Source organism: Myotis daubentonii, chromosome 3, assembly GCF_963259705.1.
Source record: "Myotis daubentonii chromosome 3, mMyoDau2.1, whole genome shotgun sequence".
NCBI classification, from domain to species: domain Eukaryota; kingdom Metazoa; phylum Chordata; class Mammalia; order Chiroptera; family Vespertilionidae; genus Myotis; species Myotis daubentonii.
The window spans coordinates 29,122,769-29,142,186 of record NC_081842.1 but is presented as its reverse complement, the minus strand read 5'-3'; the positions used below and the strand labels follow the sequence as shown (position 1 = coordinate 29,142,186).

General features: G+C 39.4%; 1 protein-coding gene across 1 annotated transcript in view; it reads left to right on the top strand.

Moving 5' to 3' along the window:
* Positions 1–19,418, top strand: part of WDR49 (WD repeat domain 49) — a gene marked incomplete at its 3' end in the record, with an annotated part of 135,184 nt that overhangs the window by 73,716 nt on the left and 42,050 nt on the right. The window contains exons 10-14 of the mRNA XM_059686146.1: positions 11,939–12,069; positions 14,555–14,653; positions 15,796–15,803; positions 16,386–16,542; positions 18,770–18,957. Coding sequence (XP_059542129.1) covers positions 11,939–12,069; positions 14,555–14,653; positions 15,796–15,803; positions 16,386–16,542; positions 18,770–18,957 — 583 coding nt within the window. The remainder of the gene's footprint in view (positions 1–11,938; positions 12,070–14,554; positions 14,654–15,795; positions 15,804–16,385; positions 16,543–18,769; positions 18,958–19,418) is intronic.

Sequence of the window (19,418 nt, the reverse complement as noted above, 5' to 3'; positions counted from 1 at the left end):
CTCCTTCATCTTAGTGCAGAGAGGCCCTTTCACAGCCCACTTACTGTTCTCAAGGAGCTATTCTTCCATTTCATTACAAGGGAAATTACTTTTCTTTCCTTTTTTTTCCCGGAGAGAACTAAGGGATCATGAACAGAGTCTTTTCTATGGCATTGTATAAGCACTAGGAAAAATTAAAGTGCTATGTTTTGAAAATATATTGTCCATAAATTCAACATTTCACAAAATATTGCTCTAATAGGTAATTTTCCCAGCATTATTCACTATAGAATTATGATCTGAAGGGTTTGAAGCTAGGATTAAACAGATTTCATACCTAGAAAGCTAGCAGTATATACTTGGGGATTTTTATCAATCACATGAAAGGCTTTTCTTCTAATGCAAATGTGCATATGCAGACAAGCAGAGTGCCACACACAGCTCAGTTTCAGGGGAAGTTTGATTATAAGGAAGGAAATATAGACCAGATTATTCTACTTGATATTAAGAACTAATTCAATCATCCTCAACTTTGAAAGACAAGGCTTCTTCACATCCCTGGGAGCAATCATGAGCCATTAACAGCTCATAACCGTTCCAATAGACTATGGCCTAATGATCTCTATAATTAGGTTGTGGCAGTGAATAACATTTAATTCCCTAATATCATGGCAGGGTAGATGTGTAGGATACAGCTGACCCAATTTAAATTTGGGACAGAACAAAAAGAATTTTAAAAATTAATCAGTGTAATTTACAACTGTAGAGATAACATTTTCTTAATTATATTTTTAAGATATCCATAGTTAGAAATTAGCATCACATGTAAGTTTTTTTTTATTGCTTACAGGGAAAATTTTTAAAAGATGAGATGTGTAGAGTCATCTGAAAATGGTTTAAAGGAGCATCCAATTTTCTGGTCTATCTTTGTGGGTGATCATGTTCTATAATCTTGGGGAGGAAGCTTGGGGAAGCCTGGAATGAGAGGAGGAAACGTTATCACTCTTCCCATCTTTCTCCATTTATTCCATCTTCCACAAGGTGGTCAAGACTTGGATCCCTTAGTTGGAATTGAAAGCTAAAAAAAAATGTATTTCCAATGACTTCATGTCACTTTATATTGTTGGATTTAAAAAATATATTTTCTAAGTCAGAGGACTTATGTTAGAGGGGTTGCTGGAGGATCTTTGCAGGGTTCTTTTTGCCAGGATGCATTTGACAAAAGAAGCAAGAGTATTAGTCAACTATTTGGTAATAGCTTGGGAAGGATGGTCCATTATGCCAATTCCTTAATAATTTAGGGATTAGAGAAAAAATAACTAGAAGACTGACAGCTCATCAAGCTTTCTTTAAAACCCAGAGGAAACTGTTAAGCTGAAGCTTTAACTTCAGGCTCTATTGAAAAGAGCCGTGTTTGCTAATTTTGCCCAGGATGGAATCAGAATTCCACTTAGTTAGGGAGATAAAACTCATTTATTTTATCCATAGAGCTTTGTAGCACTCAGCACTTAACACACATTATCTAATTTAAACCTTGGCTTCACCTTGGAAGGTATGCGATATTTTATAGCTATCTCAAATCTCTGTCTTTAGCTCTTATCTCTCTAAACTCACTTTGCTGGGTGTGTATGACTGCAATCCAAAAATCAACATATTCTAAACTACATGCATTATTTATTCCCCTCTCCAAAACCTGTTAATAGCCAGAGACCTTGGTTTTCCCTTCTCACTCAACTTCACCACCAAGTAGTCACTAAGCCTTATCCATTTTATATTCTAAATATTTCTCAAACCTGTTCTCCTCACTACTACAACTGTATAATTCAGAGCGTCATTCCCACATATACGAATGTCACAGCCTTCCCATTTGTCCTTTCCTCTAGTAATGCCCCTCTTTTACCCCTTAAATAGATACTGAACATTTTAGCTACAATGATTTCTTTCTACACTGCATTCTGTCAATGTCACTTCCCTGTTTGACACTTTTCAGAGTGTCTACATAATTAATTGAAGTTCCCACCAGCTTGGACCTATTCTTAGTTTCATTCTCACTCATTCTCCTGTACATTCCAAACTCAAGGAGCAACCTACTGTCAGGATGTTCCCATACACATTCACTGTTTCACACCCCCTTGTCGTTATTCTCTCCCTTTCCCAGCATTTGTCATGTAGCTAATGTGCATTCTTAATTCTAGTCTTGTTCACATATCCTCCCCACCAGGATATCTCTTTACTCCCAGGATGGAAATATGCCTCCTTTTTGTCTTTGTGCTCTATAGCTTCCTGCACTTTATCTAACATAGGAATAGAATACATATCATTGAGCAACTAATAGATAGATAGATAGATAGATAGATAGATAGATAGATAGATAGATAGATGATAGATGATAGATAGATAGATGATAGACAGATAGATGATAGAGAGATAGAGAGAGATGATAGATAGATATAGTATGTATATTTATATAATGTCTGGTGCTTAATAGATGCTCAATGATATTAGTTATATAACAATTAATGTTTATTGATTTAAGGAATCTGATGATTAGCTAGATTAACTTATCATTAGTCACACTCTGAATAAAAGGCATGCAGGGTAGATATTAAAATCTATTCTCTCTTCACAATAAATCGAAAAGTTAAGTGTTACCAACTCTCTTCTATAAGAAAGGAAACGAAGCTTGAAGAAGTTGGGCAGCCTGGCCAAGCTTACAGAGCTAATAGGCAGCTAAGTTAGAATTCGACACCAAAGTCCATGCTCTTTACATTAGTTCTGAGTTACAGATGAAGTTGTTAAATCATGGGAAAGCAACTATATTCTTTTAAACAAGAAATTTGATTAAGTAGGTTGGTCATATCAATCAAAAGTAATGAATCATTTCTGTGCATTTGAAGAAGTGCATAAAAATGTATTATTAACAGCACCTTAAAGTTCTAGAGTAACATTATTTTCCCCCTTTCTTTCCCTCAATTATTTTTAAATTGCACCTAAATGAAAAGCATTGAGTTAGAAACTATGATGGACTGAATGTGAAGAGCATGATTCGTGCTCTCAGTGATATCACATCCTAATTGGGGAGTCAACATATACAAGGCAAGACATGGTAAATGCCTCTATAAAATTATCCTAAGAAAAACCTGAATTAGAGAGCCCATGTTAACTACTTAGAAATACTATAATTCTTATACAGAAAATATCTCTGTCAGAAAAAGGAAGCCCAAATTTAGAACTTCTAGAAATATGTTTCTTATCATTTTACGCAAAATATACTTTAGAGACATAGGGTCAATTATATACCTGGCCATATTTATTTTGATAAGATTAAGTGAATGAATGATCAATTATCTTTGCATTTATTTAAAGTAGACATGTAATGTGTATATTATGGTAAAATAAAATAAATATCATAACAGTTTAGTATTTTATTTTGCCTTAAAATTCTGATTCTATACTTGTCAACTCTCTATAAAAATAGACTCAGACTCTTAGTTTTTTCCACTTTATTTCTCTTTCTGTTAAAGGTGAGATCACTGTTTATGAAAATTTTTACCCCTTTTAAATACTTATTCCTATACAAACACTGAAAAAAAGAGAGAGAATCTGTTATATAACTTTAAATAATTCTGAAAGTATTATTTAAAAAAATATTTTTTATTGATTTCAGAGAGGAAGGGAAAGGGAGAGAGAGATAGAAACATCAATGATGAGAGAGAATCATTGATTGGCTACTTTCTGTGCGCCTCACACACACCCCCTCCCAGCCCCCCGCCACCCCACTAGGGATCAATCTCAACCAAACAACCCACCAGGAATTGAATTGTTGACCTCTTGGTTCCTGGGTCAATGCTCAACAGCTGAACCACACCCAGCTTGGCTAAAAATATTCTTGATAGCAGCATTTTTCACAGTTTTGTAAAAAACTAGGTGCTCAAAAATAGCTGTTGATGTAATTTGATTTCTAAATGTATTTTTAAATGAAATGAGATTAGGGATTTGAAGTTCCTCAACAAGAAAACTTACCTATCATGTGATATTAAATACTTAATGATTGCCTTAGTAAGAAACTATAATTCCATGTGATTCAACTGGTTTATATTATTAGGCTAAGAATCAGAATGAAAACTTCCAAAGTTGTGACTTATTCTGAACAACCCTGCTAGAGGTCAGGAGGAGGCAGGAATTCACAAATGACCCTCAAACCTAATTTTGAGATGGTTTTAGTGTTTACAATTTGACTTCACAAATTTTAGGGAAATAGATAAAAATGACCTGACATATAGTAAACTAGTTCTCTGCCTTTGAGATATCTCTTTTTAACCTAAAAGTCAGTAAATAGGCTCTTATAATTGGACTAACAACACATGAACAAGTAACCTCAAAGGGAACACATAGTTGATTGTGTTCTTTTGTTCTTTTCAAGAATTTTTACATGATAAGTTTTAGTAAAAGCTATTTTCCTAACTCATTCATCCTAAAAGGTTGTTTATTAAAACATTTTTTTAAGTATTTTTCTGCACTTGAAAGGAAAAACTAATTTTTTTCTCGCAGAATTGGTCATTGTATTTAAATTCTGAGTTAGAGTTATGGTCATCTTCACAAGATGGCACAATGATTCAGCAGCAGTGCTCTCAGGATTTCAGATATGAGTTGTGAAATGGAGCTAGTAAAATCCTTCAATGTCAGAAAGAACAATCTCAGACTCTGAAAATGGCCTTAAAATTAGCTCATTATGTACTTTAATTTTACTCTTGGCAAAAGTATAAACTTAAAAAAGTTATATTTGAAATGGACAAAGTAAGAAATACAGTGTGGATTCTGAAGGTATTTTAAGGATAACTGTCATTTCAGGTTGAGATTTTAAGGGAAAGGTGGCAGCTAATTAGTTTCTTGAGATTTTGACACACAAGGTCAAATATCAGAAGTGCTTCTTTTTGCACCATCTTATGAAAAGGATTTTGTGCCTTTGGGTGGTACTCCCTAACCACATCTAGTTAATATGGGTATCTTGGGGAAAAGATATTTGACATTGAATGTTAGCTGAGAGATAATAGAAGAGCTAGAAGATTAACCTCTTCCCTGTCACTCCCACCGCACATTCTCCATTCCCTGTCACTCCTATCTCACATTCTCCATTGAAGGTTAATCTCTTCAATCAAACCAACAGTTAAAGAGAGCATTAAAAGTATATACATATAGAGCTATAATGATATTAACTATAACTTCAGAACTGGAAATTACCTTATTTATATTATCACTAGTGTCCCAGTGCACAGATTCATGCACATTGAAAGGAAATTAATTAGAAGAAATATCTTAATATCGCTCTTCGCCCTTTCTCTATAATAGAAGTGTCAACCAAATTCACGATTGACGATGACAGATCAAAACACACGTGTGCAATTGGTGCCAGCGAGAGCTTTATATGTATCACACATGCCCAAGTTAACTTAGCCTTTTATATATATACTAGAGGCCCGGTGCACAAAAATTTGTGCACTCGGGGGGGGGGGTCCCTCAGCCCGGCCTATGCCCTCTTGCAGTCTGGGACCCCTCGGAGGATGTCTACCTGCTGGCTTAGTCCCGCTCCCTGGGGGATCGGGCCCAAGCTGGCAGTCAGACATACCTCTGGCAGCCTGGCAGCCCTCGGTGGATGTCCACTTGCCAGCGGGGAGCAGGCCTAAGCTGCAGTCGGACATCCTTAGTATTGCTGAGGAGGCGGGAGATGCTCCCACCACCACTGCTGTTCTGGCAGCAGTCAGCCTGTTTTGTGGCTGAGCAGAGCTCCCCTGTGGGAGCGTCTGCCCCCTGATGGTCAGTGTGTGTCATAGTGACCAGTCATTCCCAGTCGTTCTGCTCTTAGGGTCAGTTTGCATATTACCCTTTTATTATATAGGATAGAGGCCTGGTGCACGGGTGGGGGCTGGCTGGTTTGCCCTGAAGGGAGTCCCGGATCAGGGTGGTGGTCCTGCTGGGGTGCCTGGCCAGCCTGGGGGAGGGGCTGATGGGTGTTTGCAGGCTGGTCACACCCCTTTCAGGGTCGGGGTCCCCACTGGGGTGCCTGGCCAGTCTGGGTGAGGGGCTGAGGGCCGTTTTCAGGTGACGGGAGCTCCCAGCCTCTCCTTTTTTTTTTTATTTTTTTTATTCTGGGGTTTATTTACCTTCTATAATTGAAACTTTGTAGCCTTGAGAGGAGCTTAGAGCCGGCCAGGGCAAGCGGGAGGAAAGCCTCCTGCTCGCTCCAGCTCTGTGGCCACAGCCTGCTGAAAGCAGGTATCTGGGGTTTATTTACCTTCTATAATTGAAACTTTGTTGCTTTGGGTGGAGCTTAGATCTGCCACGGCAGGCGAGAAGCTTGGCTTCCTTCATCATTGGGGCAACCAAGCCTCCTGCTTGCTCCAGCTCTGTGGCTGCAAGCCGCCATCTTGGTTGGGTTAATTTGCATATAGTCGCTCTGATTGGCTGGTGGGCATGCCTTAAGGCATAGCGAAGGTATGGTCAATTGGCATGTTTGTCTTTTATTAGTATAGATATACTAGAGGCCCAGTGCAAAAAAATTTGTGCACTCGGGGGGGGGGGGGGTCCCTCAGCCCGGCCTGTGCCCTCTCGCAGTCTGGGACCCCTTGGGAGATAACGACCTGCTGGCTTAGGCCTTCTCCTGGGTGGCAGAGGGCAGGACCAATTCCTAGGTGCAGCCCCTGGTCAGGCTCAGAGCAGGGCCAATTGGGGAGTTGGGGCGCCGCCCGCTATCATGCATAGAGCAGGGTGATCGGGAGGTTGTGATGCCACCCTTAGTCACACTCAGGGTAGGGCCGATTAGGGGGTTGGGGCACCGTCCCCTGTCACACTCAAGGCAGGGTCGATGGGGAGGTTGCGGCGCCACCCCCTGTCATGCACAGAGCAGGGCCAATCAGGGGGTTAGGGCACTGCCCCCGTCACTCATAGAGCAGGGCCCATCAGGGGGGTTGGGGCTCTGTACCCTGTAACGCAGAGAGCAGGGCCCATCAGGGGGGTTGGGGCTCTGTACCCTGTCACGCACAGAGCAGGGCCAATCAGTGGGTTGGGACGCAGCCCTCTATCACCCACAGAGCAGGGCCGATCAGGGAGTTGGGGCGCCGCCACTCTCACACTCAGGGCAGGGCCGATGGGGAGGTTATGGCTCTAACCCGTCACACACAGAGCAGGGCTCGTGGGTTTGGGACACTGCACCCTGTCACACTCAGAGCAGGGCCGATCGGGGGGGGCGTGGGGGGTTGGGGCACTGCAGCCTGTCACACACAGAGCCGCAGAGTGATCAGGGGGTTGGGGAGCTCCCCCCTATCAGGCACAGAGCAGGGCTGATCAGGGGGTTGGGGCACCTTCCCCTGTCACGAACAGAGCAGGGTGGATAGGGAGGTTGTGGCCCCTCCCCCTTTCACACACAGAGCCGCAGGGCGATCAGGGGGTTAGGGTGCTGCCCCCTGTCACACTGATCCCGGTGCCAGGAGGCCTCGCAGCTCCACCGATCCTGGTGCTGGGAGGCATATTACCCTTTTACTATATATAATAGAGGCCTGGTGCATGGGTGGGTGCTGGCTGGTTTGCCCTGAAGGGTGTCCTGGATCAGGATGGAGGTCCCCACTGGGGTGCCTGGCCAGCCTGGCTGAGGGGATGATGGCTGTTTGCAGCTGGTCACACACCCCTCAGGGTGGGGGTCCCCACTGGGGTGCCTGGCCAGCCTGGGTGAGGGGATGAGGGCTGTTTTCAGGCTGGGGGTGCCTGAAGCTCCCAACCACTTCTTTTTCTCTTTTTTTTTATTCTGGGCCAGCTTTAGCTTTGAGGTTTGGCTCCAGCTCTTAGGCCTCCGCTGCTGAAAGTAGGTTTCTGGCCTTTGCTTACAATGTTGCAATCCTGCTGGCTGAAGCCCAGCGGAGGACTAATGCAGGTTTCTGGGGTTTTGTTTAGCTTCTACATTTGTAACTATGTTTCAAACTGCAAGCTCAGAGGCCTTCAGCGGCAGGCGGGGAACGTTGGAGTCCTCTGTCACTGAAGCAAACAAGCCTCATATTAGTTTCAAGCTGCCTGGCTGCCGGCCGCCGTCTTGGCTGGCAGTTAATTTGCATATCTCGCCGATTAGCCAATGGGAAGGGTAGCAGTCATATGCCAATTACCATGTTTCTCTTTTATTAGATAGGATATAAAATAAACTTGCTTACTTGGACCTGCTTTCTGATTTAGCTAAACTTTTTTCAACCCAGTGAAGCACCCCAACTTCTCTTTCAGGTAATTGTCAGCAGCACAGCAGTAAATATCAACACGAGGCAGATTATTATTGTGGATCACACAGGGAGAACAAAGGGTAAAATACTTAACTGCAGCAGTGTTTGACTATATTCTGCACTGTGAGAAAACCTGAAGTTGTTTTCAAGGTCCATTATTTCTTACTTCTTTCCAGTTGGGTCAAGTTTCTAAACTTTCTAAATCTTCATTTTCTGGCTCATGAAAAGAAAATAGTATTCTACCAAGTCTCCTATCTACCTACTCCAGGACTTCTGTGAGGATTAAATGAGATGAGGCACCAGAAAATGCTTCACAGACATTTAAAGTGTAAAATGTTTGCACCTGGCTATAAAACAGGTCAGGTTCCTGGGCTGAAGAAACTCCAAGGAAGCTAGTCGCTAGGGAGAGGAAGCTGGGTGTTGCTACATGACGTCATTACCAGGCACCCATAGCAACCATTTCCAGGTTGGGCTTGGCTGTGGGCTGCATTTTGCTCCATGGGGTCTTGGCAGCATTGGCTGTGATTTGGTTGGGTGTCGCTCCAGGGTGGTGGTGGGGACTGTGTCCCACTTTGGGGAAGCTGAGTGTTGGTTTGTTGGTGTGTCTACACCAGGTCCATAGTGCCATTTATTTGTAAATGGCCAGTGCGTGTCATGGCAGCTCCTGTGTTGAGTGTCTGCCTCCTGGTGGTTTATATTTATCTTGATAAACCTCATATTAAAATAGCATCAATATTGAATTACTAAAAAATAGAATTATTCATCCACTAATTCAGCAAATATTTATTAAGTGCCCATTATGTTCTAGGTACTGCTGATGAAGAAAGGAACAAGGTCTCTGCTCTCCTAGGGCTTATGTATGGCAGAATAAATGGGAAGAAACAGACAAATAAACATAGACCACAATATCATATACCGATAATGTAATAAAGAAAAATTATGTAGGTGAGGATGAGATACTCAAGGAGTCTTTAGGATCACCAGAGAAGATTTACTTGAGGAGGCAATAATTGAGCAGAAATTTTTCATTCAGTCACTTGACAAATATTTATTGAACACTCAATATACCTAGGTCACTGTGCTTGCTACTGTGGGGTTGCAGAATAAGACAAGCTCTCTGGCTTCTGAGAGCTTACAAACTAGCAGAGAAGTGAAAACTACATAATATTTATTAAAGTGAAACGTGAACAATGTAAGAGGTCAGAAGAGGAAGCTATTTCTTTCAACTCTAGTAATTAAGGAAGCCGACCAGAACAAGATAGGCCTTAGACAATGGGTGCATGGATAGTAGATATGGGTCTGTGTGTGAAAGGAAATCCATATAGGGATGGAAGAACACATCATGAGTGACACAGAGCAGTTAGAAGCATAAAGGGTGCCTAGAAAACAAGAAAGGTGCTTAGAGGAGAGCAATAAGAATATTGCTTGGATTAACCAAGGAGACGTAGCCCCTGTATACTCCTAACAGTTCAAAACAGCTCCTGCAAGCAAGAACTTTATTTGAAACCTTATATTTTATCTTTAAAATCCAGGGGAAACTTGCATTCTATTATATCAATTCACCTATCCTTATTTTGATGTCAAAAATATTTTCTCCAAAACTCTTTGAGTAAAATGAACACATAGAAAGGAATTCTGTATGTACCCTGTGGCTTCCAGTAGCCCTGTCAAATATTTGGTTGGACATTCGAATTTTATTTTAAAAAGCAAGGATAGTAGAATAGAGAGAAATTATTCTTAAAAATTGTATTGGACCCAAATATTATTGGGTTTTTAATAACAGGCCCACACATTTGAATTTCTTTTCAAGTAGAAAACTGAAAACTAGTAAATGTTTTTCAACAGAGCATGAGCTTTAACCTTGCTCATGCTGTCTCCCCACTCTGCGTAGACTGCCTTCCTCTTTCAAATCCTACCCATCTATTATGGTTCAGCTTCAATATGACCCCTCCACTCAGCCTTCTGCGATTTCTATACCTGGAATTCCATGGCAGTTTGATCAGTAATTTCTTGGCATTTACCACATTTCATTGCATTTTAGTCATTTATGTTCATGGCTCTATTTCCTGCAGAATAGAGACTTCTACAGAGGAAATAAGAAATGCTTATAGAATAAATGCATTTTAAGAGCTCCCTGAATGGAATCAGTCATCTAGTAGCAGGATGAAGAGTGTACCAGAGATGGGTAGACAAGAGGCAGTGAAAGTGATTAAGAGACTGTTACAATTGTTCAACCATGAGGTAGTGAGCACTGAACTAGGAAGTTGTCACTGGCTGTTACAAGTAAAAAGGAAGAGTAAATATATAACATCTCACAAAGGTAGAATCTGAGTATGTTACCTGACTGAGAAAGAGAAAGACATGCAAGAGGCTGAAATTATGGTCATAATGGGGAATTTAAGGAGGGCTGATGTGGAGGGTAGATGAAAATTTTGGATTTTTGATATGTTGCTAATGTGAGCACTATATGCAACTGCCAACTGGCAAGGGAGAACTATTCAACACTGGAAAAAGTTATAAATGTAGGGAGTTTTAAGAACCATTTATAAGCGAGATATGGGCTCATGGTGGTCTAGAAAATTCCTGAACAAGCTCTTTTGAGTAGAGAGATGGATTGAAAGAATGACAATAAGGAATGTCCATATTAAAAGAGGAGAGATAAAAGGAAGGGAAAATAGAGAATAGGGAGTGTAAGTCAGGGAGGCAAGAAGAGACGCAGGGCATACTAGAAACAAAAGAGTTTATAGGAGGAGAAAGCCACATGCATCAGAGAATAAGGAGTTACAATGACAGGACAATTGGGAGACCTTCAGAGCTGTAGGAATAGAAGGAAGATCTCTGGGAGATGAAGAGAATGAGAGTGAAGTCATCAAGCCTGTGGTTGCAGACACTCATTGAGCTGTGTGTGGCTTTAGAAGGAGGAAGAGGCTTAGCACAGGCTGGTAGCCAGAGACCAAATCAAGTGGGAACTGGGTAGTATTAATACCTTCACAATTTAGTTTTTGTGCTTCTCACTTCCCCATCAAGAACCAGGCATTTCATTCTCTGCTCATCCTAGCCTGTCCTCAAATTCACTGTCAAGACCTCAAGATACTGACCTTCTTAACATGATTATTTCTGTTCAAAACGTATCTGTCCTGTGTACCATTCCTTTGGAGTGACATTTTCCAAGTGTGTTCCCCAATTGGTAGTTCTTCATGACACTGTATGTGAAGGGACTCTGTGGTCAAGTAAGTCTGGGAAATGCCTCAGGGTATGTTAACAAGTCCTGGATACTCTAATGAAAAGAAATCTTGTCAGTTTTGTTCAAACTACCAAATACTATGTGATCACAGGCTCATCCCCTTTTTCATTGTCACAGTCACAAAACTCTTAGTGGCTCCATACAGGGAAACTTTGCAGTAGGGTTCTGGTGATGAATCATTAATCTGATAAGTGCATACATGTTTGGTATTAGTGATTGTGAAAGGATAATTAACCTTTTAATACTAAGTATTTATAATTTACCAGAGAATTTAATGAGAGTACCCAAGAGAAAATTTAATGTGGGAAGTTCAGTATCATGGATGTCATGTGGGGATTAAGTTTTGGATAGTGTAGTATTTTAGACCTCTCAAGTCACATTGCCCACGTTGACAATGGCTACTCAATATCTCTATTATTTTCAGATACCCAGCTAAGTTGTATATCCTTTTTACTAGGGCTCTAACCATGTTTCGACCTCAGAACTTCAATCAGTTTTCCATCCACCCGGAGGAATGGGAAGGAGGAATACAGCACCGGGATGATATCATTTGTGCTGCATTCTTACCTCCACAAACGCTTGCTACAGGTTAATTAAACCTTCACTTGACAATCAATGGTGAAAGTCTGGTTTCTTTTATCTCACTCACTTAAAAAAAAAAACAACAAAAAAAAACTTTTCCCAACTGCAAAGTGAATAGATTTTTTTCATTTAAAGCTAATCTTGGTCCTTATTTCTAGGGCACCTGAGCCTGGCTACCTGGCTTTAGATCAGCGGTGGGCAAACTACGGCCCGCGGGCCGGATCCGGCCCATTTGAAATGAATAAAACTAAAAAAAAAAAAAAAAAAAAAGACCGTACCCTTTTATGTAATGATGTTTACTTTGAATTTATATTAGTTCACACAAACACTCCATCCATGCTTTTGTTCCGGCCCTCCGGTCCAGTTTAAGAACCCATTGTGGCCCTCGAGTCAAAAAGTTTGCCCACCCCTGCTTTAGATCCTATTTTCACCACTTGCAACTCACAGTATTGGGAAAGTTATTTAAATCAGTTTTCTCTGTGCCACAGGGCTAACAATAGTGTATCTATATCTTATTTTATAGTGAAGATTGAATAAGATAATCTGTGTAAGGGCTTACCTCAGTGTTCGGCAAACAGTAAGCTCATCATTAAATGTTAGCTTTAAAAAAAAATTTAAAAAATTTATTTCAGAGAAGAAGGAAGAGGGAGAGGAGAGAGATAAAAACATCAATGATGAGAGATAATCATTGATTGGCTGCCTCCCACTCACCTCCTACTGGGGATTGAGCCTGCAACCTGGGCATGTGCCCTGACCAGGAATTGAACTGTGACCTCCTGGTTCATAGGTTGATGCTCAACAACTGAGCCACTCCAGCTGGACGTAAATGTGAGCTTTTATTTTTATTGTCCTTTTTCCAGGAGAAGCATTAGGGCTCCTGGATACAAATCACACTTCTGTGGTACTCAGATGTTTTATAATGCGAATGTATTAACCCTTTGGCACAATGTAGTCAAAGTGATATTGGTTAAAGACTGGCCTCATAAAATGTCGACAAATTTAAGTTCTTAAAAGGATCCATGGACAGACTTTGATGTGACATATTAAGGGGAAACAGTCATTGTTATATCATTTCTGGCCAAAGAAAACAATTTATAAAGGCAGATCGCACCATGAAATTAACAAGTCCATATTTTGACAGCCTACTCTTTTTCTCTTTTTTTAGAATCAAAAAATGTCATCAATTAAGAGGAATGAAAGTTTACAGGAAAACAGCCAGGATAGCTATGAAGTGTTGCAATATGAAGTTTACTGCTCTATCTGCACTTAAAGTTGCAGTGTTTTTTAGGACTTTCCTGATTACCTTCCAGCACAGCCAACACTGCTATTCAATTTGCTTTATAGCTGCTGGAAGTCCACCCCCGCAGGGAGTAGCTCATACTGCAGGATAATGGCAACAATCTGTAAGGCTGTAGAGCTGTTATTCTGAAGTGTCATAAAATACCACTGTAATTGGTGAATAGATGATGTCTTCATTCATTCTCATCCCATCAGTCCTATTTGCAAATGTTTGTTTAAGCCCTTTGAAAGTAGGACATTTCAAAAGCACAGGAGAAGATAGGTGCTCTGATGGACAGCTAATCTATGGAGATATATTATCGATGGTCAATTTATGAGTTGCACAGGGGCTCTCCCCAGGACAGGACAGGACTTAGTATGTATTACTCTCTTCTCTCTCCAAATCCCAAGAAAGGCACCATATGTACACCCCACTCAAACTCAGCCTTTCCCCTCTGCTCTTTACTGGATATTGACACTTTGCTCAGTGGGGAGCTGTCCTCATTGAGCTGCTGAGAGCAGAGACTTTGTCAGACTTAGCCCCTCATTTGTTGGGTTTTTCTCTGTTCTCTGCGATGAGCAGTAAGAAAAGACTTTCTGTAGGAAAAACTTTAGGATTGGAGAAAGTAATATGCAACAAATAATATAGCAGGGAGGGAATGAAAAGAAGACACACACATCAAAAAGGAGATATGGGAAACAAACCTAGAGAAACTTGATTTGGCTGCCCTCACTTCTTAAAAAAAGTATGATAATTATTAACACTTTTTGGTACTTATAATATGCTAGGCACTATTCTAGGTACTTCTCATTTTGCACATCAACCCTAAGAAATACAATTTTAACCCAATTTTTTAGATGAGGAAATTGTGGCATCATCGAATTAAATAACTCGCCCAAGGTTACACAGCTAGTAGGTGGCAGAATGAGGACTCAAACTCAAGGTGTCTAATTGCAAAGCCCTTATTCTATCAAATAAAAAGATAGAGTAATTTTTATCATATGTAATGCATACATATGTTTTAAAGATTGTAAGTTCTAAGTTTTAATAAAAATACTAATTGTATTATTCACTTGTCTCCAAAAATATATAGAGTACCTACTATGTGACAGATTCCATGTAAGATCTTATACTAATGACTTCTTCTCATTGCTGTTGCTCATATTCCTCTAACTTTCTGCCAATTTATGTTCTCCATGCTGGCTCATATAGGGAGTTATGATGGAGAAATTGTTCTGTGGAACAACAGCACAGGAAATGCTCACTATGTCCTTCATCCCGATTACCAGAGGCTGCTACAATCAAAATCAGGTGAGTGCAAGTTTGAAACTAAAATAATGTGGCTGAGACAGGCCACAGCAGGCCTGGTTGTTTATATATGTACTGTTGCAGCTTGTTCCTAAATTATAGATGATTGGCTATAAGCACAAGGGATTAGTGATATTGTTGTCTTGTCAAAGTGACTTTAAAAAATTCTTGAGATTTACTTGGCTTAGCAAATTCTCCTTGGCATGACATTTTTTCTCCATATACTATATCAGTGCTTCTGAATTACTGACAGCAGGGAGCAGACTCTCATTTCTATCTAGTTTAGTTGTTGCCAATAAACTTCACCAAATTGCCTTTGAGTGAACCTTGGGTACGACTTGGTAAGAAAATGGGAACTCATGTGCACTTGATTGGCTGTTCAGGCTCAGTCTAGAGCTTGTATTGAATATTATGCCACCTGGAAATCTTAAATTATTTCTTGTTTTAGAAACTTGTGGGAGTGTTAGATGGGAGTATATTGTATTTTATGGGAATTTAGCAGAGCACATGAATATTTTATACTTGAGCAAAATGTCCTGACAATTGCCTTTCACATTTTATTTTAGTTTTGTTAGATACTAAAGATTTTTCCTTAGACTAATTTATTTGAGTAATGAATATGTAATTTCTCATGGCCCAGCATGGTTCTCTTGACTCAATTGGATAAACTCACAAAGGCTGAATTGGACCTTAGGAAAAAACTGATTATTAGATATAGTTGTGTTTTTTTTTTTGTTGTTGTTGTTGTTTTTTTTTTTGTGTGTGTGTTTGTGTGTGTGTGTGTGTGTGTGTGTGTGTGTGTGTGTGTGTGTGTGTGTGTGAAAAGTTGAGGGACTGATTTGATCAGAGTAAAGAAACATAGTTAAGAGATTTAGGACTGACCAGCCTGCAGGCCCCAAATTCTGACCTGCTTTATGTACAAGGAGCTAAGTATTAGGGCTCATCTGAACCCTCCATGGAGAGGATGGAATTCTGCCTCTTCCTCTATATTGGCCTTCAGGGGAGAACCATCTTGGTCTCATGACAAACCTAACTGTGGCTACAATTAAAGCATAGAGGTAGAAAATAAGGGAAAGCAGATAGCATCAAGTTTCTAAAAGCCACAAGAGGCATTGCTATAGATTTCTTGCCTTAAAAATTTGAAGATACTTCTGTATAGATTTTTCATAACTGTGTGCAGACTATTCATACATCCTAAGATGAATATCCCTAGTTTTTATTAGTGTAGATTGGAGATAGTGTCATGAAATAATCAAAATCCCATTAGGAATGTCCTTTCCAAGGTAACTCACTAATAAATAATATTGCTAAAATGATTGTTTAAATATATTTAAATGGTTATTATGTCTCATCTTTATTAAATTATTTGCAAGGTTAATATTCATGATTAATAAGCTGCAAATGCTATGATAATAGAATCACATTTGTCTTGAATATATCAAGATCTCTAAGATGTGACTATAAAATGAAGTACTTATGAATTCGTATCAAGGAAAAACTCTAAGTGTGTATGGAATATGCAAACAAAAAGGCAATCAAACAGTCCTTCAAGTTGGGCTTGAGAAAGTGAATAGCAGAAGGCTGATGGGTATTGAGTGGAAACCTATTCTGAGACTTGATGGGGTCATCCGAGCCTGCGATGACTGGGCCTATTCTTGTTCATAAGCATTTGTTTGAAAAGCAGATGTTTCTGTTTATTAAGACACCTGGCTTTGCCTCTATCACACATATAGAGCCTCAAAAGCTCCTCAGTGCTGAAAGGAGCTGCTCCAGCCACCCCACAGCAGAGCAGGCTACCCTGGGAGCCAGCTCCTATGAGGCTGGCACCGAGTGCGATAACGCTGTGATGAGGCTTTGCTTCCTTGAAGCAAGAAAAAACGTTGCAGCGACAGGTAAACTGTATACTTATATTTTGACTGCAGAATGCTTTGATATATTGTAAAATGTTGGCAAAGGGTGCAATAAAGAGAATTCAATGTAATTGTATCTAAGCATTGTAGAGTTCGACTGTGTCTAGCTAACAGTCAGTACTGGGTCATGGGAGGCCTTGACCGCAAATGAGGTTAGGGTTCAGGAGGATGGGTCCAAGAATAGGAACTAGACTAGACGCCATCAGCAACATATACAGTATCGCATACACCAGAATCAGAGAGAGTGAGAAAAACTCAGGCAAGCTACATACTTTGGGCAACAATCAGAATTTGTGTTCCAGCCATGACATAAAGAGGTTTGGTAGGGCAGAGGGCACAGTAAGAAATACGTAATATCAGATGACCTACCATAGAATTGTACACTTGACACCTATACAATCTTATTAACCAATGCCAGCCCTATAAATTTAATTTCAAAAAATTAAAAAGAAGAAAAATGCTCCAAGTATGTGAGGTGAGCGTAGGTTTACATGCAGCAGAACGTGGGAGTCCAAGGCTGACAGCACTGGCATCTGGTTCAGATGGGCTGGGGGCAAATAGTGAGAAACTTCGAGATTGGAGGCAATAGCAAAATTTAAAATAACTGCCTACTTTTTGTCTTAATAATTGGGAAAGAAACTTACACTTTGGGTATCTTTACCAGCTGTAAATCAGGGTCCTGGTTAGAGCTTCTGCTGAGAGGCATGCCAACACTGGTGCTGCCACCTGATTTACTATAGTTATTTAATAGAATACAGATGAAATATACATTTTCTTAATTTCTCCTCCATGTTCAATGGCTATGTTATCTTAGTGCTAATTCAGCCTGTGTTTACACAAAATAAAAATCTTCTTTTGAGAATAATGCATATTTTTTACTTTTTCTCTAAAATATATATATATATATGTTAAAAGTGCTTTTTCTTAACATTAGGAATCTAGACATATATGTGTTATATGTTTAAAACAACATATCTGAACCATGTTTTCTTTAAATATATATTTCAGAGAGGAAGGGAGAGTGAGAGAGAAATACAAACATCCATGATGGGAGAATCATCCATTGGCTGCCTCCTGCACGCCCCACACTGGGCCGACAATCAAACCCTGACCAGGAATCAAACCATGACCTCTGGTTCACAGGCTAACCCTCAACCACTGAGCCACATTGCCTGGGCTGCACTATGTTTTCTCTATTCATTTTTTCATATTCAATTTATAAGTAGAAAATCTGCATGATTTTCATATAAAATTTTTCAACATTAAAATTGACAGTTATAATCCTATAAAGCTTTAGAAGCACTGGAATATTTAGAGTAGATTTTGAAACATATCCTAAAACTTTCTATTTTCTGGAACTCACTTATACTCACAATATGAACTATTATCCTGAAATTGCTCTCCAGACTAATTCTTCTTAATGTTATCAGTGTTCCTAAATTGTTTCCACTGAAGCAGCTACATGCTATTATTTCTACTTTAAGCAGATATGATTGTTAATCGGCAGTACATTGGTGAAGCAAATTGAAAGTCATCTACAGATTTATCAAATAATAATAGAAACTTTGCCACAGAAGAATAATTTAGATAAAGTGCTTCTACAAAGCATATGCAAATGGAAGATGAAAGGTTAGTTCTAGGCCTATGAACCAAAAACGTGTCTCATAAGAGCGTACAATAAATTCTTGATTAAAAATGTAAAAATAAGCTCATAAATAGGATTCTAAGCATGCTACTATACAGAGAAGTCAATGATCATGCTGCTATTGCTACATATATGCAGCCAGATCTCTGTATAAAGAGCTTTACTTCTTTGGTATTTGTGTCCAATACATTATTAAGAAAGTTGGGTTTTATGTAATCATATTATCATCAAGTTGCAATTAATGTCTTATAAGTTTATTTGAAGGAATAAATTAATTCTGTCTAAATTTTAAAAACCCAAATAATATCAAAATAATGAATGAAGGAAAGGAAACTAAATTTAATGGAGCATCTTATATATCTTATTTCATTTAATATTCAACATAACGCAGTGAGGTTATCATAGGGTTATCTCAATTTTATATTTGAGAGAATTAAAGTGCTGGGAATTGATCTCAGGGCTACCCACCTCTACAACATGCCGTGCTTTCACAGGGCAAGCCACTGAAGTTGTTTCTGTAATCATTGTCACAGCCTCCTAACTAGGTGATTCTTTTCCTGTCAGGAGGTGCTAACTTGGTGTCATGTGGAGGATCTGGGTATGTCAGACTCTGGGATACATTTAAGAAACAACTTCTGGCTGAATTTTTGGCTCATAGTGGAGTTGGATCTATTATTATGGCTACTGATAAACTGAATCGATACCTCGCCACAGGAGATCTTGATGGATGTTTGAAAATATGGAATATAGAGGTGATTTGAAAACAGTCTACATCCACTTTATTATTTTTGACTGCCTTTTGTTGCAGATAACTATGAATCCAGTCTTGTCTGTTTCCTAGATAAAAGAAGAACTATTCATTCTGAGTATTTCATTTATTTTTACAGCAATTATTTTTAATTTTAAAAACTTTTTTTAAATAACCATTGACAATCAATAGTATATTAGTTTTAGATGTATAGCATAGTGGTTAGACTGTTTATATAACTTACAAGGTGATCCCCCTGACAGTCTGAGTATTTTAAAGGAAACATTTACATGTATTGAGCAGAGACTTCTCTTAAATAATTTATAGAGAAAACCAGATTTTCCTTAGTATTAAAAATCTTCTCTTAAAATACACTCAAGTCAATCAACCAATTTAGAAAAGCAATATTGTCAGTAAGATACTGCAACATCATTTGAGCATAGATAATTTGGATATACCTTCTTT